We start from the raw sequence: 24,119 nt of genomic DNA on the forward strand, positions 1-24,119 counted from the left end.
ACAGTCATTAAGATGCGCAAGGTCATCATTTCTTAAGTGAATAAGAGATAGTAAGTAGGACTTTTGTTTTTGGCAAGTACTGCCATCATCCTCAAGCACCCTCTTTTATTATATGGGATGGAAGGCCAACTCAGTCTTTCTCCCATAGCAAGCAGCACCATTTCTATTGCCTATGAGCAGTGTCGGGCTCATCAGGCTTGTGATATCACTGCCTTTCTCTGAACTGTATAAGAAGCCTCAGGTTGGGGCAGTCCCCAGTCCCCCTCTTCCCAGAGGTTGGGGGCCATGCTGCTGAAATCACTAGGTGCCTCACCCCTGCAGGGGTAAGGTGCCACACTGCTGCTGAAATCACTCAAGAGTCTCTCCTCCCAGAGGAAAGGCTCCATGATGAAATGTGAGAGCAAGGTGCCAACAGTGGGTGCTTTGCCTCCCCAGTCAAGGCTTTCTGCTTTCTTTCTTCTTCATCTAAGACCAGGAATTGCAATGCACACTAGTTCCTGTCTGCAGGAAAGGGCTTCAGCCCAAGGAAAGGTATATTGCTTTTAGAGGTTCTTTCTAGAAATTGTAGCCTCCACCCCCTCTTTCCCTTCTCTCTCTCTCTCTCTCTTGGTGCTTCAAGCCTTGAGAAGACTCCTTCCCACAGTCTTGAAAACTACGTTTAGGCCTGGAGCTCAGCTTCACCAAGAGTGCAGCTAATTTCTCCACCAAAGCTTAACCTGGTGAAGGCTGGAGCATCCCCAATTGGTCTTAAGTGTTAAATCCATTTGCTCAGCTAATTCCCCAAACTAGCTTGTGCATCTGAATCTTTGTAAACCCCAATAAATGTGCCATTGTAGTATTATTCTCTCCAACAGTGTCTTGTGAATCTCTCTGGGTGGGAATTGCCTTCTTAGCCATAGATGCTCTATTGCCAATGTCTAAAGATTCCTTATAAGCTGGTGTGTGAGTCTCGTTAGAACGTGTGCAAGGTTGTACACAGGTCTAATGAGAGCACATCACATAACTTCTGTTCAGTTATGGTACTTGAAAGAAATTCCTGGGTCCAGAATTCTTCAGTTCTAACTTTATGTCTTGTGTACCTGGCTTAAGTTGGTGGATCTTGGGGTTCTAATAAAAAAGAGTAGATCCTGCAAGAAACCCCTGTTCTAGGCAACAAGAAAAAACAAAAAACGCCTCCTCTAGTTGGGGAAATTGAGGTTATTTCAGTCCTAGGTTATAGCTAGGATGGCCAGGTGTCCTACTTTACAGCAGCCCCATTGAAGACCCATACTTCCAAGCAAACATGCAAAGGATTGCACTGTATGTGAACATTTTAGCAAGGAGTGGAAATAACAGCTGACAAGAGGATATGTTTTTTGGTACCGATGATAATGTTCACAAACCCCTCAAGCTGTTTGATCTCAGATTTATCAAAAGATTTCTCTCTACTAAAATTATGAAGGGAAATGTATTGGTCTTTTAAAAAAAAAATCCAGTTGCTTGGTCTTCTTTGTACCCTGTGAATATTTTTCTGAAGAGTTGTATGTGTTTTCTTTTAAAGAATTCTGGAGGAAGTGGACAGCTAGCATAAAAGTGTGTATAATCAGTTGCTGTTGCTTTGGTTACACAGAGACATATTCATGCAAAGTTGGGAGAAGTTATTTTTGGCATTATCTTAACTTTGAGATAGAATATTAATATATGCAATTGGATTTGGAAATACTGTCTACTGTGAATAGAGTAGTAGGCCTCTAAATGAAATCATACAAATAGGACTCTGTGTGTTCTGTTCCCACATAAATTGGTGGTGGCTACACAGCATCTCTACACCAGCCTAAAGTCCTGCATTTAAAACAGGGCTTTCTGCTTCCATTTTAAATGCAGGATCACAACGACTCCCTTTTTCACACACTTCGTTTCCCCCCCTTTCCCCCTCCTTCTCCCCGTGTCTGAGTCTTCCATATCTTTAATTAATCTTGCTCCTCTTCTTGCTGCTTTTCCTCCTTTCACAGAGGGAACTCAAGCAGAGCACAATGGGGTAATTTGATAGCTCATTATCTGCAATCTATTTAAAAATGGATCAAAGGGCATTTAGTGCAGGAGACGCCTTGGGGGTTCATGACGTCATGTAAAGAGCCCACAAACGTCTGTGATTGAGCCATCTCAATAGCAGGATAAAAGCTCTGTGTGAAGGGGCCTACAGTCTCACAGCATTTTGAGAAAACTCAGCGAAATAATAGTTCCATTCAATTCTGGGTTAGTCAAGCCACATTTGGAGGACTGTGTCCAGTTCTGGGCTCTACATTTTAAGAAAGACATTGACAAACTGGAGCATGACCAATGAAGAGCAGCCAGGATTGTGATGGGGCTGGAAACCAAGTCCTATGAAGAATGGTTGAAAGAGCTGGGTATGTTTATTTTGGAGAAGAGAAGACTAAGGGGAGATATGATAGCAGTCCTCAAATATCTGAAAGGCTGCTATGCAGAAGATAGAGCAGACTTTTCTCTGCTGTTTCAAAGGGCAGAATAGAACCAATGGGTAGAAATGGCAGGGAAGCAGTTTTCAGCTAATTTGGAGAAACATCCTAACAGCTATTGCTGCTCAAACTGCCTTGGGAGGTGGTGAATATCTCTTTCACTGGAGATATTTAAGGAAAGACTAGGAGGCCATCTGCCGGGGATGCTGAGCTCAGGGGTGGGCAATGTTTTGGCTCACAACTCCCATTATCCCTCACCATTGGCTATACTGGCTAGGGCTGATGCAGTTGTAGCCCAAAACATCTGAAGGGCCAAACTTACCCATCCCTGCAGGCCAGTACAGCTGTATCCTGTACTGTAGAGCCTGCATTGAGCAGCAGGCTGGATGATCTTCAAGGTCCATTCCAACTCTATAATTCAACCCTTGTTCCCTTCCTATGAAGCATCCTCTGAGTATTTAGGCTGAGAGCTAGTGAATCTTCTGGGCCTACTACTCTGCATTAGTGATGGACAAATAGGTCTATTCCTGATCCATGCCTCTTTTGCATGTGTTTACCCATGGTTCCGTTCTACCCATAGTTCCGTTCTACCATCTCTACATTAATCTGCTATTTTAAAAAAATGGTCTCAAAACGCCTATTTTCAACATGTGTTTTGTCTCAAAGTACTATTGAAATCCACCTCTGGATACATTTAAAGGCTGAGAACTGCATAGCATCATTCAGGGAAGTGTGAAATCTGTTGGGTCACTAAGTTCTGATCTGCATCTTAATTTGAGAGATGCAGATCATGACATTGTGTGCAGGAATTTGCAAAGATCACATTGCTCAAACATCCCTACTCTGCAGAAAACATTTTCTTGGTAAAACACAGTGATTCCGCTGGTGTAAGGTCAGGTCTCTTTCAATGGTTAACTCTGTTTGCAAAGGGCAGGGAAGAATATGAATGGATTGTGCTACATTTTTTTGAGGGATGCCTGTTTACCAAGAATAAATATATCTCTATCTCTATCTGTCATCTGTCTGTCTGTCTGTCTGTCTGTCTATCTATCTATCTATCTATCTATCTATCTATCTATCTATCTATCTATCTATCGCACTTGGGATGATAGAGTATCAAAGATGAACTTTTATGTTGTTCAGTCATTCAGTCATGTCCGACTCTTCATGACCCCATGGACCATAGCACGCCAGGCCTTCCTGTCCTCTGCTCTCTCCCGGAGTGTGCTCAAGTCCATATTCATTGTATCGGTGATGCTATCTAGCCATCTCATCCTCTGCCGTCCCCTTCTCCTTTTGTCTTTGATCTTTCCCAGCATCAGGGTCTTTTCCAGGGAGTTTTCTCTTCGCATTAGGTGGCCAAAATATTTGAGCTTCAGCTTCAGTATCTGTCCTTCCAATGAGCAGTCAGGGTTGATTTCCTTTAAGATTGTCTGATTTGACCTCCTTGCAGTCCAGGGGACTCGTAAGAATCTTCTCCAGCACCACAGTTCGAAAGCATCAATTCTTCGGCACTCAGCCTTCCTTATAGTCCAGCTCTCACAGCCATACGTTACTACTGGGAAAACCACAGCTTTGATTATACGAACCTTTGTTGGCAAGGTGATGTCTCTGTTTCTTACTATGCTGTCTAGGTGTGCCATAGCTTTCCTCCCAAGGAGCAAGCATCTTTTAATGTCATGGCTACAGTCACCGTCTACGGTGATCTTGGAGCCCAAGAAAGTAAAATCTGTCACTGCTTCCATTTCTTTGCCTTCTATATGCCAGGAAGTGATGGGGCCAGATGCCATGATTTTAGTTTTTTTAATGTTGAGTTTCAAACCAGCTTTTGCACTCTCCACTTTCACCCTCAACAAGAGGCTCTTTAGATCCTCTTCGCTTTCTGCCATTAGGGTGGTATCGTCTGTGTATCTGAGGTTGTTGATAATTCTCCCGGCAATCTTAATTCTGACCTGTGATTCATCCAACCTGGCGTTTCTCATGATGTACTCTGCATATAAATTAAATAAGCAGGGTGACAATATACAGCCTTGTCATACTCCTTTCCCAATTTTGAACCAATCGGTTGTTCCATGTCTGGTTCTTACTGTTGCTTCTTGACCCTCATACAGGTTTCTCAGGAGACAGGTATGGTGGTCTGGTACTCACTCCCATCTCTTTAAGAATTGGCCACAGTTTGTTGTGATCCACACAATCAAAGGAATCCACACAATCTGGAATTCTCTTGCTTTCTCCATGATCCAGCGAATGTTGGCGATTTGATCTCTAGTTCCTCTGCCTCTTCGAAACCCAGCTTGTGCTTCCAGTAGTTCTCGGTTCACACATACTGCTGAAGCCTAGCTTGTAGGATTTTGAGCATCACCTTGCTGGCATGTGAAATGAGTGCAATTGCATGGTAGTTTGAACGCTCTTTGGCATTGCCCTTCTTTGGAATTGGCATGTAAACTGACCTTTTCCAGTCTTGCGGCCATTGTTGAGTGTTCCAAATGTGTTGGCATATTGAGTGCAGCACTTTAACAGCATCATCTTTTAGGATCTTAAATAGCTCGGCTGGAATACTGTCATCTCCGCTAGCTTTGTTGTTACTAATGCTTCCTAAGGCCCACTTGACTTCACTCTCTAGGATGTCCGGCTCAAGTTCAGTGACCGCGCTATCATGGCTGTCAGGGACATTAAGATCTTTCCTGTATAGTTCTTCTGTGTGTTCTTTCCACCTCTTCTTAATCTCATCTGCTTCTGTGAGGTCCCTGCCTTCTTTGTCCTTGATCATGCCCGTCTTTGCACAAAACTATGAGCCAAGGGTTAACCACCTTGAATTTTACCCTTAAAATTAGTCTTGGAAAAAATCTACTTCATTATACTTATGTTACTGCTATAGAATGGCCTCCTGATTGATAAGCCTGAGAGCTGTCTGAGCCGGCAGTCTTTTAAGCACCAATCCTTCGTTTGGGTTCTAGCAGTGAAAGGGGCATCTCCTTCGTAGCTGGGCTATCAATTTTTACCTGCCAATACAGTTTGATGAGCTTGCTGGTATGTGGCTCCCTTCCTCCAGACAGCCAGTACATGTAGGCAGCGATCATGGTGCTCCTGTTGATGGAAAAGGAATAAGCAATTGAAATAATGGAGGGGGAGAAAGAAAGCTGATCGGAATACAAGGAGGTGATGCTTGTGACAGAAAGACCACTGTATGGCACAAAAACTATGCAGCCCCAGGCCAGCCACTGGCAGCCCGTGTGCAAAATCCGGCTCACTGGGGTGTTTCTCTTGATCCCGCAGTTGCCAATCCAAAGGCAAAAGTGGAGTCCAGCGGGAGAAGCTGCACGAATGGGACTCGGTTGGATGGGTGTCTTCGCACATTAGCGCTGTCCTGATCACAAGCAGAGACCCATGGGGTGGATTGGATCCTAGGCAGGCGGAATAGCCCTGAAGTTGCAGGACCTTGGACAGCCCCAAGCACGTGCTCCAGTGAGTTCTGGAGCTCAGTTTTATCACTTTTGTATTAGTCTACTCCCAGGCTTTGCCCCTTTCTGGAGAGCTTTAAAGGGATAGTGCTGTGGTCCAGAACCTAGCACTCAATTGCACATCAGTTAGCTCCTGCCTTTTTCTTTCCCTGCTCTGGTGACTAGTCACTGGGGAGCATGAGGCCCCTGGTGTAAAGCTGATCTCTCAGGAGAACATGTGCCTTGTGTGTCCCAGTTTAGGGGCCTCTGACCAAGAGGCTCAAAACTAGGGTGAGGCCTTGGTTAACCAACTCTATGGTTGCATCGCTGCTTCTCCTTTTCCAGCACATCATGCCTTCTCTGTGATAAGCGTCCTGGCTGCTGCTCAGGGTTGGAGTGGTGACACCACCATTGACTGTCATGTCAAAGGGACTCTCTGGCCAAATCTAGTTGCTGATCATGGACTAAGGCTAGTTATATTAGTGTTTACTCATAATGATCAGTCATTGGCAGAGGGCCTAACATCCATGGGGAGATTCCAGGGAGCTGTTTTATCAGGTGACAAAAGTGCAAAGGAAAAAAAACACACACCACCTAACTTTTAACAGTTGATGGGTTTTTCTATTTTTATTGTGTGCAAATACTTAATGGTCACTCAAAAATGTTTCATTCTGGCTTGCCTTAAAGTATTCATGGACTCCCATGCATTACAAACAGTCAAACTTTCTTCCAGGACAGTGGCGGAATGCCTGACATAGTGTGATGCTGGTGTCAGAGAATATCTCACTCTCTGGCAAAGTCAAACATAGTTCACCTTTGATTAAATTATACTTGTCGTTATGGAGTGTGAGGGGAGTGGGGTGGGGTGGGGAGATGGCAAATTCTGCAACTAATTGAATATGCTTTAGTACCCCGAGTGTTTGTAACAACAGCTACATTTCTCTTATTAGACTGGGAGGATATTAAAAACTATTGTGCAATGGATATTAATGCAGGCTTTAGCAGACTTCAGAAAATCACTTTGCTTTTTATGGCTGCTCCTCCAATACCCCTCTCGGTTTCCTTCCCTCTGGAGGTTCCAAATCCAATTAAATGCAACTAGATGTAATTCCAAATTGTCACTTAGTCAATTAAACATATAATAATCTTGTGTGCCTAATTACTAGCACAAAAAGTTTATTTGTTGATGCTTTCCTATCAACGTGTAGTTGCCCATCTCCCCCTCGTCACCACCGATATATTTATTGCTCCTTGACATTACTGTAAATTGAGTTTGGAATTCTCTCCCCAGTTACATGTGTTATAAAAACCCCAATCCCAGGCCGGTAGTAATACCGTTTTAGAACATGTTTTTGCAAGCGGCATTATGTTCTTAATGAGATACACCCAAATGAAAATAAAGGAAACAGAGGGTTTAAATCACAGACGGTTCAGAGTCGTCTGGGTGCAGTGGTGGAAGAATACTGTAGTGATACTCCATGGTAAGCCCAGCAAAAGATAAACCTGTCCTTGTACAGATGCATGCTTCTTTTGAATTCACTAGAAGAGCAATGCTTTGGTGGGAATTCTGTTGTACTTTAGATCAGGGGTGCAGGACCTTAGGCCCAGGGGCAAACTCCGGCCCACCTGGGGGCCAATCTGGCCCTCCAGGGTTTCCCAGAAGGCCCCACTCCTTTCCTCTGGCCCCACCCCGTTTCCTCTGACCACCAATCGTTTGGTGTTTTTTCAGCTTTTGTGCAGTTACTGGCGGTAAGAGCTTTAGGCTAAAATAGGCTAGAATGTTTTGTATTTTGGCCCCCACTTTTTCCTTTGGCCCTGCCCCATTTTCCTTCAGCCACGCCCACCACTGGAATGCAGCCCCCAAGAGCTTCTCGGAAATGGAATTTGGCTCTTCGGCTGAAAGAGGTCCCCCCGCCCCAGCTGTAAAGTACACCGGTATCATAAGGACATAAGAACACAAGAACAGCCCTGCTGGATCAGATCAAGGGCCTATCTAGTCCAGCATTCTGTTCACACAGTGACCAACCAGCTGTCGACCAGGAACCCACAAGTAGGACATGAGTGCAACAGCACCCTGCCACCCTTGTTCCCCAGCAACTGGTGTACATAGGCTCACTGGCTCTGGCACTGGAGGTAGTAGACTAGTAGCCATTGATAGCCTTTTCCTCCAGGAATGTGTCCTTTTTAAGTGACTTAAAAAGCCATCTAAATTGGTGGCCATCACTACATCCTGTGGTAGCGAATTCCAGAGTTTTACTATGTGCTGTGTGAAGAAGGACTTCCTTTTACCTGTCCTGAATCTCCAACCAATCAGCTTCATAGGATGACCCTGGGTTCTAGTATTTTGAGAGAGGGAGAAATATGTCTCCTTATCCACATTCTCCACACCATGCATACTTTTGCAGACCTCTATCATGTCTCCCCTTACCCTCCTTTTCCCCATCATTATCCCCATAACTCAATATGGCTAGGGTGGCCACTTATACATCACCAAAAAAGAGGACATGATCACAAAAAAAAGAGGACAAAAGAGGACACCAAAGATTGTATCCAATGTAATTCCTACTTCTAGTAGACCCAGTAAAATGAATGGAGTGTGATATGTAAGACACAGTCCCATCACAGCTGCATTGCACTGAGTGTGCAATCCTATGCATATTTAAACAGAAAAAATCCTTCAACTCCCAGCATTCCCCAGCCAGCCATGATGACTGGGGAATGCAATGAGCTGTAGGACTTTTTTCTGTCTAAAGATGCATAAGGTTGTACCCTTAAGGGGTTAAAAGGTTTTGGAGATTGAATACACAGTTGCTTAACCCAGGAGTAATTTATTGAAAGGAATTCAAGCATCCATTCAAAAGATCAGACTGAGGCATTAGGCATTTTATAGGGCTAAACTTCATTCATACAGAGTGCCAGCTCTACTCATTAAGGCAGACACATTAAGGTAAGGGTTTAGTATAGCTGACTAGCAGGTTGGGAGGCAGTGGGGAAAAGTCCTGGCAGTGGGGAGGAGGAGGAGGGAAATTGATGTGGGGACTGGCAGGGGAAGGGAAGGAGGCTGGTGGCTGAGCTTGGGAGCAGAAAGTGGCAGCTGGCCACTTGCTTCTCCCTGAAGACACATAAGCCTGGGGAAGAGATAGGAAAAGGAGCAGGGAAATGGGTTCTCCAGCAAAGTGGGGGTAAGAAGGGAAGGGAGGGGCATCTGGCAAGTTAATGGACTTGCTGGGAAGAAGTTAGTAAAGGGCTTGTTACCACTCCATATCTGCAGAGGGTTTTGGGGTTCAATGAAGGTAGAGGCAGTGGGGTGCCTCTTCAGCAACAAAAAGAGAAAGAGGGAGGAAGGGGGGGCACAGGATTCCTCTTGTGTGAGAGAGTGAGGCTTCTTTGGGTCAAAGGCCAATATCCAGTGGGGCTGTTGTGTAAGTGGCCCCTCCTGCCAATTCCATTGCACAAGCGGGACCCGTTGCTTGTGCAACGAAGATTTAACACTTTCTAGAGGAAGCCCCCAAATGCTCATTTCCAGTTTGGGAAAGGTTAGCAGAGTTCCCTTATTCAAGTTCCGCTGATCCGCCCGGTTCCAAAAACGAATGCTTCCACTCATTTCTAGTTGCTTCTGGAAGTGCTAAATCTCCAGTGTGCAAGTGGTGGGTCTCGCTTGTGGAACAGAATCGGCAGGGGCGCAATGAAATCAGCGGGGCACAGCACCCCATTGGATACTGGCCAGAAGTCCTATTGGGCTGTCCAGGTGCTGCAGCTGTGCCCCCAAATTTGAGTTTAATTATTAAAATTCAAACAATGAGTTTTAGTAATTATCTTGTCTTTGCTGGCTCATCAAAACTAAGTTGTGTGCTAGTTGGGACCCCGCCTCCCCCCAGCTCAAACAAGCAGGTAAAAAATAACAAATTATGAGTAGATTTTCCTGGTGGCTTTCCTGAGCTGGGTAAGAGGACAAGAGATTAATTGTGGAGAATAATGGTCATGCCTGAAGGTGGTGGCGGCTTTGTATCAAGTACACCATTCTGCTTTGAGTGTCAGGCCTGGCTCTCAGAACGGCAGACTTCTTCTGTGCTTTCCCAAGCAGGGGAACCTACCTTTCCATGTCAAAAAACAACAGAACATTGGGTTGTCTGGCAACAACCTCATCAAGGGAGGACACTTCAAATCGAGGACTGTCCTCTGCTAGCTCTCCAAAATAGAGGACTATCCTCTGTAAAGCAGGACATCTGGCTCCTTTGCATTCCAGGTTCAATCCCAGGCATCTCCAAGTAGAACTGGGAAAGAATCCTGCCTGAAACCCTGGAGAGCTGCTGCCAGTCAGTGTCGACAATACTGGGCTAGATGGGCCAGTGGTCTGACTTGGTGGGGCTTCATAGGAGGCTGCGGGATCAGTGACTTGCCCAAGGTTGTGTAGGAAGTTTACAGCTGAGGTGAGATTTGAATGAGGGATGTTGGGCAACAGCAGTAGATTTGTCTTTCCATTGTCAAGAAATGCTGATCATGCTGCCCAGGTTTACCTCGTCCGTGCAAGATGGATGTCCCAAATTAGAATGTGCGAGGATGAAGGGAAGCTGCAGGATGAAGCTTGAGCCATGCAAACCCTTTCACTCCATTTTATTTGAGAAGAATGCTAATTATATAAATCACTGTTTATTCCTACGTAATATCTAACACTTCCAAAGCAGCTGTAGTTTTAAGAGATTACATTCTGCAGATCTGCACTCTCAAATGTCATTTCTCGCTCCCCGTTCGCTGTGGCATGAACGTTACATTGTGCTGGCACTGCCAAGCAGCTCTGCGTTGGCCAAGTGAAACTACTTGGGGTGGCATAAGCTAGTGGTTTGCTTCCCCATCTTTGCTATTGGCAGCGTAGGCTGAATTCTCTCATCCGTTTGGCTGATTTGCAAATGTAGCATTTTTCTCTCTTCTTGCAATAAAGCCTCCCCACTCCTAGCATCCAGGGTGGAAGCAGACATTGTAAGGCAAACGGGTCTGTCGCCAAAAATGGCAGGCTGGTGTCTGATTCTTCCCTCCTTTTGTGTAATGTTTACTGCAGCTTAACTCATGTCCTAATGCCAGGGCAGGCTCTACCATTAGGCAAAATTAAGAGGCTGCCTCAGGTCGCAGGTGTTGGGGGGCAGGGAAGGACAGCAAAGTGCTGGAGGACAGAGCTGTGCCCCATAACCTAGCTGACTGCCCTCAGGTGCAGTGGAGAATGCTGTCCTGTCATCAGTGTGGAAGAATGATTCAACTCTTAGTCCAGTTGGCTTCTGTATATGGAATGGGGGTGGGGTGGGGGACACACACGCACAGCATCTTGTCTTTTATCTCAGGTAGAGATGGATGAGTCTGTCAGTTTTGCTTTCTCACGCATTCAGATTTTTAAAATTTCAAGTTCTTTCTCTCCCAAATACGAAGAACTTTGTGAATTTTGCTAAATCTGATCAGAAATGAATGGAAACAAAACTCTCACCTATCTGCACCAGCCAAAATCAATAGGTACAGCTATTCCCAGCATGGGGAAGACCTTGGTGTACCTGCCTGCCAGTTAGCTATTAATGGTAAGGAGCCTGTTGGGAAAAAAGAGATGGCAACCCTAATTCAGCACTAACATTGCTGAATACAAACCCATATCTTTAAGAGCAAAGCACTCAGACCCCTGGGCCTGGGTGAACAATCTGTCATTTTTGGTTTCTCCCACATTCGATTTTTAAAAAAAATCTTAAGCCCTTTTACTGCGAAATATGGAGAACGTTGCGAATTTTGGTAAATTCTTATTGCATCTCTAGTCTCAGGTGGCAAATAGTCTTGGGCCCGCCCTGCCTGATGTCACTCTGTCCATTCCCCTGCCCCAAGGCATAGCCAATTATGTGGAGCAGACATGGGATAAACCTAACTGAATGGCATCAGGACAAGTATAGAAATGTAAATAACAACAACAACAACATTGACAGAAGATGTGAGTGAGTGAGTGAGTGAGTGAGTGAGTAAACTCAACAAGGATGGACGTTTTCGAGGGCAGCCCTATGTTCCTTACAACATGCAGCTCTGCCCTTTCTGAGGCTTTGACTCTGAGAGATTGCATTACAGAACTGGTTTCACATGCTGGGTCTAGTCAAGTCACTTAGGGGACAATTTAGTGGAGTCAAGAGGGACTATTGCAATTTAAGTGGTCCCTGAATTGCCTCTTGAACAACTTGCCAGAGATCGCAAGGGAAATTCCTCAGCTTCTTGTTTGTCGGGAATGACTTGCCTTCACCATACAGACCATCTGTTTTTCTGACAAGGATGATCTGCAGAGCCGTCAATTCGCCCCTTCCAAGATTTCTCCAGGAAAGGAAAGAAGCGATGGTAGCTAAGGGGTGGGAGGGGCACCACATTAGGAGCACTGGACACATTTCATTGGGAGGTTTTCCTGGCTGTGCAAGCCTCACTGTAAGGAATGTGAGCTGCACAAGGGCACATGAGAGCAGACAGGGGTCTTTGGAGGCCCACAGAACTAGGGATGTCAATGAGGATGAAAAATAATCCAAGATTTATTTATTTACAATATTTATATACCGCTCCACATCAGAAGATTTTGGAGTGGTGAACAACAAGGTAAAAGACTAGAACACCAGGTTAAAAGGGTTAAAACATTTTTTTTAAAGACGAATTTAAGGTTGAATTTAATAAACTGTGGCTGGTCACACAAGGAAGACCTCTTGAAATAACGTCTTCAGGAGGCATCGGAAGGAACACAATGTTGGCGCCTGCCTGACCTCCAAAGGCAAGAAGTTCCACAGGAAGGGGGCCTCCACACTGAAGGCTCTTTTCCTGGTGGACTCCAACCGGACCATGGGTCCATGTGGAACCACCAGGAACATGCCCTCTGATGACCTCAGTGACCGGGCAGTTTGGTAAAGGAGAAGGCGCTCTCTCAGGTATCCTGGTCCCAAGTTGTTTAGGGCTTTGTACACTAGTACTAATACCTTAAACCTGGCCTGGTAGTGGATAGGCAGCCAGTGCTGTTTCCTCAGCAAAGGAGTTGCACGCTGAATAGGGGCAGCTCCTGACAACAGCTGAGCTGCTGCATTCTGCACTAGCTCCAGCTACTGGACCAACCTCAAGGGCAGCCCCACAGAGAGCGTGTTGCCAGCCGAAGCTGGTAAAAGGCACTCCAAGACACCATGGCCACTTGGGCCTCCAGTGACAATGATGGGTCTAGGAGTACCCCCAAACTACGAACCTGATCTTTCTCCTGTTCAGAAAACTCATATTGTGGGATGAACACTCTCATTTTATGAATGTTATATCCCTTTCAAGGTAGCCTCTTGTGTATTTTTCCCCTTAGGCTCTTGCACCGGTCCGGAAACTTCAGCTGGTGCAGAATATGACTTCTTGAGTGTTGGGGTGGGGGCAGGGTGGGGTGGGGGCAAAGCAATCAATTCATATATCACCTATGCTGCACCAGCTGCACTGTTTACCAGTGCACTTCTGAGCCCCACTGAAAGTGCTGGTTTTGACCTTTAAAGCCTTAAATGGTTTGGGACCAAATTGCTCTTCACTCGTATCAGCCTGGTCACACTTTAAGAACTGCAACAAGAGTCGTTTCTCACTTGCCCACCTTTGAGGGCAGTTAGCTGGGCAAGTACACAGGAGAGGGCCTTTTCTGCAGTGGCCCCACACCTCTAGAATGGGCTGCCATCGAGGGTCTGCCAGGCCCCAACATTGCAGGCTTTTAGAAAGGCCTTGAAGACTTCCTTTTTTTACCCTGGCCTTCCCCTGATTATGTGTTTGTGTTTTTATTTTTGTGTTTTAGATTGTTGCTTTTATGAAATTCTATCAGTCTATTTTATTGCTGTAAGTTGCCTCGAGAGAGCTCCTGCCCTGAACAGCAGCCTAGAAATATTTTAAATAAATAGGGTCCAGAGTGGGTTTTGATCAGATTCATGTCCTTGATTATGTATTCCCTTGTCTGGATGAAAGGTATATCTCCTGCTGATTTGATCCTCTTGGTCAAGCCAAACATGTCGGATGGCATGTGACTAAATCCATGGGGAAGTCATGATTCCTGTGTGTGCATGTGTGTGTGATAGATGAGTGTAGCATGGTTGCCCAGGGAATGTGTTGCCCTTCTCTGCATAATCCCCAAATGGCAGTATGATTCCTAAGTGGTAGTATGAAAACATGCATTCACAAAACAGTATCAACAAAATTAGAACCTTGGAGGGATTGGGAAAGAAAGTGAAAATTTTTGAGTGGTCACAAGGTTCACTGGATGGAGATGCAAGGGCTGTGGAGGTTTCTGCATGGCCTGCGAGGGGGCATCCAAGGTCTTATCTTCCCCTCCAAATCTTTATTCTTAGAAGGGGAGAGCCAAGCTATCCTTTGGCCCTGGGGCACCCTCATAGGGACCATAAAATTGTAGCCTAAATGAGTTTGAGAAGCCCCTTTAAGGCATTCAGAACTCTGTCTGTCTGTCTGTCTGTCTGTGTTTGTTTGTTTATTACATTTCTATACCACCCAATAGCTGGACCTCTCTGAATGGTTCACAGCAATTAAAATAATAAAATAAAAGACCATCAAATATCATATACAACATTTAAAAGTTTAAAAACATCTGGCCTGTCTGAGATTCCAGTCCACCCTCTGGGTTCCCCAGATGGCCACACCTCTTCTCCTCTGATTGCCAAATGAGTGGTGGTTTCCTGGCGTTTGTGCCGTTTGTTCCCATTTCCAAAGGGACGAAATACCTCTGCTAAGTCTGAGTGACTGGCAGTAAGAGCTGTAAGTTAAATATGCTGACATTTTTGGTATTTTCAGACCCACCCCTTTTGCCTTTGGCCATGCTCACCATTGGAATGCAGCCCACCCTAAGAGCTTCTCCAAGATGGAATCTGCCCCTTGGGCTGGAAGAGGTTCAACACCCGTGATTTAAGCCATCCCTCCATTGGCACCAATGGGAGCTTTCCTCCCCCCACCATGCTAATTGCCAAACTGGGTGGGCATTATTTTCACTGATATTGCAGCTGAAGGGGAAGGCTTAAACCTCCTTTTCCCATGTGCTGTGCTCCTGAGGGCAACCCCCTGTCTTATATTTCATTTTTTAAAACCCATGATTGCAAGTTACATCATTAATGTCACATGTCGTTAGACCTTCATACAGACCAACCAGTAACACCTCACACAAAAAGATCTGTTTCCATAAAGTTCTGTTTATTCCATTCCCTGTACTCCTTTCCTTTCGTCATGGGATACAAGACAGTGTAAGTATGGCCACCCATGCAGGCACTGACCAGATCCAAAGCTGCTTAGCTTTAGCTAGGTTACTACCTCGACTGCCTTCAGACCAGGGATGGTCAACCTGGTGCCCTCCAGATGTTGTGGACTGCAACTCCCAAAGAGTTTCACTATCTTGCTTTGTGTAATTTTGCGAAAGCAACTGATGCCTTTTCATGAATACATGAGTATGTACATGCTGTTATTCTTGAGAACATGTTCAAACATGTCCATTCCAGTGTGTCTTCTGAGATAGTCTAGTCCCATGACCTTCCTAATGACTATCATAAATCCTAACTGAACCTCTCTGCAGGCCTGAAGGCATGGGGGCAGGACAGGAATAAAGTCAGAATACTTTTAAATTGGGCGATGAGTATGTGGTTATGATTACATGGATATCCTGTGCTTCTTCTAAAGCAGGGGTGGGCAACTGGTGGCCCTCCAGATGTTTTGGTCTACAATTGCCTTCAGCCTTAGCCAGAATAGCCAATAGTGAGGATGATGGGAATTGTAGGCCAAAGCATCTGGAGATCCACAGGTTGCCCACCTCTGCTCTTAAGAGATCACACTGCTTTATATGTAGGGATGTATGAGAATTTCATTTCAGTTCGTTAAACATCAGAACTCGCCCTGCTCACACTCTCAAATGCAAACATGAGTGCATTTTTCGGGCAAAGCCTGCATATTCCCGAGCTTGCGCTCATATTTGCAAAATCCATTCATTAGAAAAAAGTGCAATTTAAAAATGGGCATGTTGGGAAAAAAGAGCATTTTTATGCTTTAGTCAATGGGGGGGAAGTATGTATTTGGGTGCACACTTTTAAGAAATGCATACTTTCCCCATTTGAACAACAACAACAACTACAAGCTTGCATTCAGGAATGAGGCGGACTGAGCTTCATTCCTGAAGCTGAGCGGACTCAAGGTTCTCCGAGGTGGAACTCGGAGAACCTTGAAGAGGTCAATTCTCCCATCCCTACTTATGTGCCTCCCTTTCATCTTCATAACAACCTGTGAGGTACGCTAAGTTGAGATACAGGTTCAAAATCACCCATCAAGCATCATGACTGAGTTGGATTGGATCATGGGTTTCCCAAACCTGAGGTTTCCCCAGACTGAGTCTGACAGACGAACCGAGCCTTCCTCAACCTAGTGCCCTGCAGATGTTTTGGACTTCAGTTCCCATAAGCCCTGACCAGCATGGCCAATGGTCATGAATTATGGGAGTTGTAGTCCAAAACATCTGGAGGATCCCAGGTTGCCTACTCTTGCCCTGGCACCTAGAGCCTAGAGTGGCTTCGAAGCATCTGGTGCTGATGCCGCATGAATCTCAAGATGAACACACTCAACAGCCTGCAGAGACAACCGTTGTTTCAGTTTATCTTTGAAGAGCCTCTTAAAGGAAGATTTGATCACCATTTTTGTGGAACACACAACTGTGCCCTGCAAGGGTGATGAAGCTGGAGCTAAATCATAGTGGAACAGCCAGGATTTCAGATGTGGGTTTTATTTGCTCAATCTGGCCACTGGGTGGAGTAAAACCCTAAGACATACAGTAACTGTAGGGCAGGCCAGGGCACACAACACTTCATCTTCTTTAGCCCCTTTCCCAGACATTTATGGCGGATGTACTTTTAAAGTCAAAGGCGTTCCTATTTTTCTCAGATCTGCCTTGAGTAAAAACTGTACTGTGAAGATCAGGTCAGAGACACTAGACTGATGACAACTAAAACAGTGTGCTATTAGGCACACAGAATCACTTTGCAGACGTTGAATTACATGTGTGCACACCACTTCTGAGCAGTGAGACATTCCAGGGGCTGCAGCATTGACCCAGGGTTCATTGTCCTTAGAAGGAGGTTGTTGGAGACTCATGGCATTTCAGTGATATAAGGCTTATCTCCACATATATTCAGGCTGAGCATAGGAGGAGGGTTCACAGCATGAGCACGCCAAGATGCTTACGGGAAGCCATATTGCCATATGATTTCCTGAAGAAAGGAAAGTCAGCTCTCTGCCTCCTTTTTCAGATGCAGTTCCAGCACAGACTAACTTGCTGCCACACACACCAGAGGGGTTTGAGGCTGTTTCACATAAGAGGCTGTGATCATGCACTTACTTATTTACTTACTTACTGATTTGTTGTTTTAATTCTGTTTTACTTTAATGTGTTTCTGACGCGTTTTACTTATTGTGTTTTATTTCAACATGATTGCTTTTTTTTTTTTTTGTAGAGAAGCAGGATAAAAGAAGTTAACTTGGGGTCAAACCCGAGGTGACATTGTGTGAATGCACATGTTGCAACTGCATTGGGAGAGGATATTTCTCTCCCAATGCTAACCCTTTCTATCCCTTATCAAGGTCCCAAAAAAATCCCTCCTCTCTGAAACTGCTATTTTGCATTTTGAGGGAAGATCCCACTGGCCCATACCTAATTTACTTTTGCAGTGGGAAGAATCCAGGAGGCACCTATCAGCAGTTGCATGGCCTGACCAGGGTTGTCCATGTCCTGGTACCCACTACAAAGGATTACTTCAGTGTGTTCTGCCTTTGGAGAGGGTTCGCAAGTTCAGAATTTAACTCTGGTTTTTGAGGGATCTCCTCTGTGCCTCATCATTCCATGCCTTCTGTTGGATGGTTATACAATGTGTATTGACAAAGGGTGCAATCGACAGCTGATCAGAACCCCCCAAACTTGGAGGTGTCCAACCATCCAGTGCAGGGCAGGAGAAGTGGCGTAGGTGATCTTTGCCTCCCCGTCCTCCCGCCCTGCAGATTTTGCTAGATGGGCTTTTTAGCCGGTCTTCAGAGGGGGAGGGAAGGAGGCTGGAGGAGGCTTAGGATAATTCATATCCTGGCCTCTCTGGTCTCCTCCCCTCCTTGCCCTCCAGAACACCCTGTTTCCTCCTCCTCTGAGGTTGCTTTTCTGACCTTGGAGGGCAGATGGCACGGTTCTTTCTGTGCTGGCTGTAAGGGGTCAGGGGAAGGGCTGTCTGACTCCTCCTTCTGAGGTCGGAGTGCTGTCTCTGACCTCGGAAGGGGGAATCTGAACAATTCTATGATCCTGGGGAGGCTCACCCAGGGACCATAGGATTGCACTCAAAGACACTCATATGTTACACTGTTGCTGTTTTATTATATTTTGTTATTGTTAATGTTGTGCTATTTTTTTTTTAAAATCTTGTTTTAGTTTTTATTAAAATGTTGACCAATGATGTCTGCACCTTTCATTGTCTTGCCTTGTGCAATTTTGAGAAAGCAACTGAAGCCTTTTCATGAGTACATAAATATGCAAATAGTTTTAGACTTGACAACGCACCCAGATGCATGAATTCCAGTGTGTCTTCCGAGATGGTCCAGTCCCAAGACCTCTTAACTGCTATCATAAATCTTAACTGAATCTGTCTGCAGGTCTGAAGGCATGAGGTCAGGACAAGAATAAAGTCTGAAGAATTTAGTTTGGGCAATAAATACTTGGTTATTATTGCACTGATATTCTGTGCTTCCTCTAAAGAGATCAGAATGACTTACATGGCTCCATGCCCCCATGTTATCCTCACAACAATCCTGGGAGGTAGTCTAGGCTGAGAGATAGTGACTGGTTCAAGATCACCCATTGAGATTTATGATTGAGTGGGGATTTGAACCTGGGTTTCCCCTGGTCCTAGTCTAACCGAGGAGCGGGCAGAAGGTAGATCTTTGGACTTCAGCTCTCAGAAGCCTCTGCCAGCAATGGTCAGGAATGCTGGGAGTTGATGTCCAAAACATCTGGAAATCTACTTTTGCCCATGACTGTAACCTAGCTTTCCCCAACATGGTGCTCTTCAGATGTTTTGGGCTTCACCTAGAGATGTCAGCGAAATCTGCAATGGGATCAAATGAGTTTGGATTTGTATGAATCCAGCCTGTGGATTCCACAGTGGACTGGCTTTTCCCAAGTCACATGAATTCCACGGACTTGTGGACTGTTTAAAAAAAAAAAAACTTTCTGTAATTTAATGCAAATTTAGCTGTAGAAAAATACTTAAGACAAAAAATCACCAGCCAAAAATGCATATTTCCCCCATAGTCTAAAGCATGAAAATGCACTTTTGTGGGGGATTGGCACTTTGGGGGGAGTGGGGTTAGCACATTTTTGCAAGGGCGAATTTGTGCACATTCAGGAAATTGGAAAAAAATCCAGTTCTGTCAAGGCTCCTGACAATCTGCAAAATGCAGATAGAATGGATTTTAAAAAATCCAGACATCCCTAGCTTCAACTCCGATCAGCTCCTGGCCAACTGGGAATTGTAGTCCAAAACATCTGGAAAGCCCCAGGTTGGGGAAAGCTGCTTTGATATACTGCACTGGCTTCAGAGTTTGCCTGCTAATGACAATAAGCACCAGTTGTAGCAGCCCAGATCCCTATCATTCCCTTTTTTTCTGTCTCCACCTTCACACTTCCCTGTGACTTAATGCTGTAGTAATATATTTCTGGCAGGCTTGAACTCTTGTTGCAACCTGCCAACTCTGAGCCTTTATCATATAAACAGGAGCCATTGAGAAGTGGCATCAGGCAGTCCCACAAGGGCTTGAGCATGCTGTTTCCATAATGTGCATATTCCCAGGTGACTTGGGCAGTGCAAGACCATGGCTGGGACGAATAAATACATCTCCTGCAAGGCACTAGAATGTTAACTGCCAGGCCAGAGACACTCTCTCTTCGCGCTTTCTCTCTTTGTACAGTGGTTGCCATTAAAGTAGAAACCTATCTCGGGGTAATAAGCCATAATGTTTCTATTCCTCCAAAAGCAGAATGTCGCAGTGAGAGAAATATGGTGTGGGGGCTGCGACAACGGCAAGAAAAAAAAAGCACACTCCTTTAAAAACGAGTCATTCTGGCATGCAAGAAAGGCCTTACCTGCCCCAACGTGAGGCATAATGGACAGACTGGAAAAAAGAGCAGAAAACGCAGCAGAACAAATCAACTGGAAGCATAAAGTAAAGCGAACATTAACAGTACCATCAGCCTTGTTGAGTTCTCATGTCTAACAAAGCTGGGTCAAGCTAGAGGTTAAGTGTGACTTTGTCTTTAATGTGCACTTTAAAAAAATGCAAACAGCATCTGTAGGGATGGGTGGCTTTGTTGCTGTTGATAATTATCAGGATTGCAGTAAGCAGGGAGGGGGAGTTTAACCCTTTCCTTCCCTGGTGGGGTCCTGACAAAAATTGCTCCTCTGAAGCTCCTGTTTGTATTGAGGATATTCCCTCCCCGCCCCCCCCCCCCCGGCACTTCCCGGTATTAACAGGAGCTTTTCTTCTAATGCAAATAGCAGCTTTGAAGGAGAGCTGTTTGCAAGGGTGGCAGTAGGGTAGAGAAAGGAATTAAATCCACATCCCTGCTCTCAATTTATGCTGAAATGCATGGAGATATGGAAACCCACTGTTTTCTATGTTCCCTGTTGAGTGGAGGGTGGCAAACCAACCAGAAAATAAGCTAGCTGGGCTGGGTAGTTGGTATAGAAATATCTCATCATCATCACTGCTACTGCTACTGCTACTTCTATGACTACTCTGGGTACTTTCAGGGGCATGCGTGGCTATTATCCAAATAACCCCTTTTTATATTTCCAAGTGGAGAGCAGTGCCATTGTCCCCCCCTCCCCCCACCGATCTGTTTGCTCAATAGTTTGTGAGGTTTTACTTTGTCATAATAAAGAACATGAGAAGAGCCATGCTGGATTAGATCAAGGGTCCATCTTGTTCGGCATTCTGTTCGCACAGTGGCCAACCAGCTGCCTATGGGAAGCCCTGAAGTAGGACATGATGGCGATAGCATTGTCTCAGCTGTGTTCCCAGCAACTGGTGTATGTAGGCATATTGCCTCTGACACTGGGGATAGCATGTAGCCATCATGTTTAGTAGCCATTGGTAGCTTTATCCTCCATAAAGGCCTTATCTTTGCTTACTTTTTCTTTTAAAGCTATATGGCAAGGATGGACAAACTGTGGCTCTCCAGATGTTTTGGCCTAAAGTCCCATTGTCCTTCACCATTGGCTATGCTGGCTAAGGCTGATGGGAGTTGTAGGCCCAAAAATCTGGCCACAAGTTGCCCCACCCCTGCTACACACCATTGGTGAATAGATAGCTTTTGCTCTGAACTCTGCCCTTGTCCCCCCCCCCCCTGCCAATCTGTTTATCTTTTGTTCATTTTATTTCTTGTTGTTCACTGCTCCAGAATCTGTTTAGATGTCTGGCAGGATACAAATGTTGTAAATAAATAAATAAATAAATAAATAAATACATACATACATACATACATAAATCCTGCTGGGTTCTGTCCAACATCTGCCAAAAATGCTGAGCCCCTTCCTCCCAGACTCACAAAAAACACATCTGGGCTCCATCCTTTCTTCTGGGCACTATTCCTTCCCAAGAACTCTGCCATAGATTTAGCCTGTGCATGGTGGCTAAGATCTTTAAAAAAGTTTTATAAAGGGATCCAGGGGGGATCTGGGAAATTACAGGCCAGATAGCTTAACGTCTCTTCCGGGTAAATTGGGTGAAAGCACTATTAAAGATAAAATTGGTAAGCATATAGAATGACAAGCCCTGCTGAAAAAGAATCAACATGGCTCCCAAAGAGGTAAGTCCTGTCTCAATAACCTTTTAGAGTTCTTTGACAGTGTCAATAAACATGTAGACAGGGGTGATCTGGTAGACATTGTTTACTTGGACTTCCAAAAGGCTTTTGATAAAGTCCCTCACCAAAGACTCCTGAGCAAACTTAGCAGTCATGGAATAAGAGAGGTCCTCTTATGGATCAGTAACTGGTTAAAGAACAGAAAACAGAGAGTAGGAATAAATGGTAAATTATCCTAATGGAGGGCTGTAAATAGTGGGGTCCCACAGGGATCTGTATTAGGACCAGTGCTTTTCAATTTATTCATAAATGATCTTGAATTAGGAGTGAGAGGCAAAGTGGCCAAGTTTGCTGATGACACCAAATTATTTAGGGTGGTCAAAACAAAAAGGGATTGTGAGGAGCTCCTAAAGAAACTCTCCAAATTGGGAGAGTGGGCATCCAAATGTCAAATGTTGTTCAATGTAAACAAGTGTAAAGTGATGCACATTACAGCAAAATATCCCAACTTCAAGTATAACCTGATGGGATGTGAGCTAGTGGTGACCAACTAAGAAACAGATCTGGGGGCTGTGGTGGACAGCTCAATGAAAATGTCAACCCAGTGTACAGCCACTGTAAAAAAAGGTGAACTCCATGTTAGGCATAATTAGGAGGGGAACTGAGAGTATAACTGCCAATATCATACTGCCTTCATACAAAGCTATGGTACAACCACACTTAGAATACTGTGCACAGTTCTGGTCACCACACCTAAAAAAAGATATTGTAGAGCTGGAAAAAGTGCAGAGGAGGCCAACTCAAATGATCAAGGGGTTGGAGCAACTCCCCTATGAGAGAAGGTTACAACAGCTGGGATTGTTTAGCTTAGAAAAAGGGCAAGTAAGGGGAGACATGATAGAGGTGTACAAAATTATGCATGGTGTGGAGAATGTTGAAAGGGAGACATTTTTCTTCTTGTCTCATAATGCTAGAACCCAGAGTCATCCCATGAAGCTGATTGGTGGGAGATTCAGGACAGATAAAAGGAAGTACTTCTTCACACAGTACATAGTTAAACTATGGAATTTACTACCACAAGACATAGTGATGGCTACCAATTTGGATGGCTTTAAAAGGGGGGTTAGACAGATTCCTGGAGGAGAAGGCTTTCAATGGCTACTACTCATGATGGCTATGTGCTACCTCCAGTATCAGAGACAGTATGTACACCAGTTGCTGGGGAACATGGGTGGGAGGGTGCTGTTGCACTTGTGTCCTGCTTGTGGGTTCCTGGTCAATAGCTGGTTGGCCCCTGTGTGAACAGAATGCTGGACTAGTTGGACCTTTGGTCTGATCCAGCATGGCTGTTCTTATATTCTTATGGTGTCCCCAAACCTCTTTCCCCCCCTTAATGCTAATGGGGGCAGCTCAGGTGTATTTGCAAGGGAGAATTGAGGGGCAGCTGGGATGCTTAAATCCTTACCTCACGTACCGATTCTTCTCTGCGAATTTGTCCAAGGAAGGTTTTTATTGAGCTTTCCTCCAACCAGGTTCCAAAAATGGAAGTCACTGTGGCTAAGGGGAAAAATGGGTCTTTTTCGCAGGGGAGAATTGGCATGCATGAGACGGGCTCAGCACCTCTCCCTCCCACCTGCTGATCCTCCCCTCCAAGTGGCTCCCACTCCTGCATTCCTGTTACCTCGGCACACACTGGGCTGAAAATATGTGTTTGCCAAACTTAATAGCTAATTCTGCCCTAAGGAGGCCTGTAAATGCAATTTGATGGACCCTTGGCAAACAACAGGAGCCCCTGACATCATAGAATCTGAGGAGGCATGCACAGTTTGCGATTAAAACAGCTCTCTGAGTTGGAGGGAAAGCAGAAGCGCAGGGAGAGATGTGTCTGCTTTGAGTTTTCCCTAGGATATTATAGCTGTGATATCTTGGCAGGTTCCATTGATCCAAGGCTGCTCCATTTACACAGCCAAGAGAAATATAGTCTTACTACATTAAGTTGTTTCGAGTGTATGTGTGTAGGAGGAGAAATCCTTCCAGCCTATTGCCCTATGAAGACATATGGATGCTGAGTGCTTTCCTTTCCTGGTCAAGTTTCTTCACTCTTCCATTTGCTCCTGAGGTCCATCTGGACTTTTTTGCTGCCCTACAGATAAGTGAATGTTCCAGATTTGTCCTCAGATTGGCCAGAAGCAAGTCCGCAATGAATGAAGCAGCTGCTTTCAGTGGTTCCCAAAAGGCTTTCCAAATGAAAGAACGAAGGCCACTAAATGTCTTTGATTGCATAGCATCAAATGCCCTGAACAGAAAAGTACACTTAAATGTGGGATAGTGGCCGGATTT

At 45.0% G+C, this 24,119-nt stretch overlaps 1 protein-coding gene across 1 annotated transcript in view; it reads right to left on the reverse strand.

Annotated features, from left to right (window-relative positions):
• The window catches only part of SPATA16 (spermatogenesis associated 16), a 236,106-nt gene that overhangs the window by 113,349 nt on the left and 98,638 nt on the right, over window positions 1-24,119 (reverse strand). Inside the window, exon 4 of the mRNA XM_084842071.1 lies at window positions 5,459-5,543. Coding sequence (XP_084698197.1) covers window positions 5,459-5,543 — 85 coding nt within the window. The remainder of the gene's footprint in view (window positions 1-5,458; window positions 5,544-24,119) is intronic.

This window comes from Heloderma suspectum, chromosome 3, assembly GCF_057233095.1.
Source record: "Heloderma suspectum isolate Gila_16-S chromosome 3, 16-S_ref, whole genome shotgun sequence".
Taxonomy (NCBI): Eukaryota; Metazoa; Chordata; class Lepidosauria; order Squamata; family Helodermatidae; genus Heloderma; species Heloderma suspectum.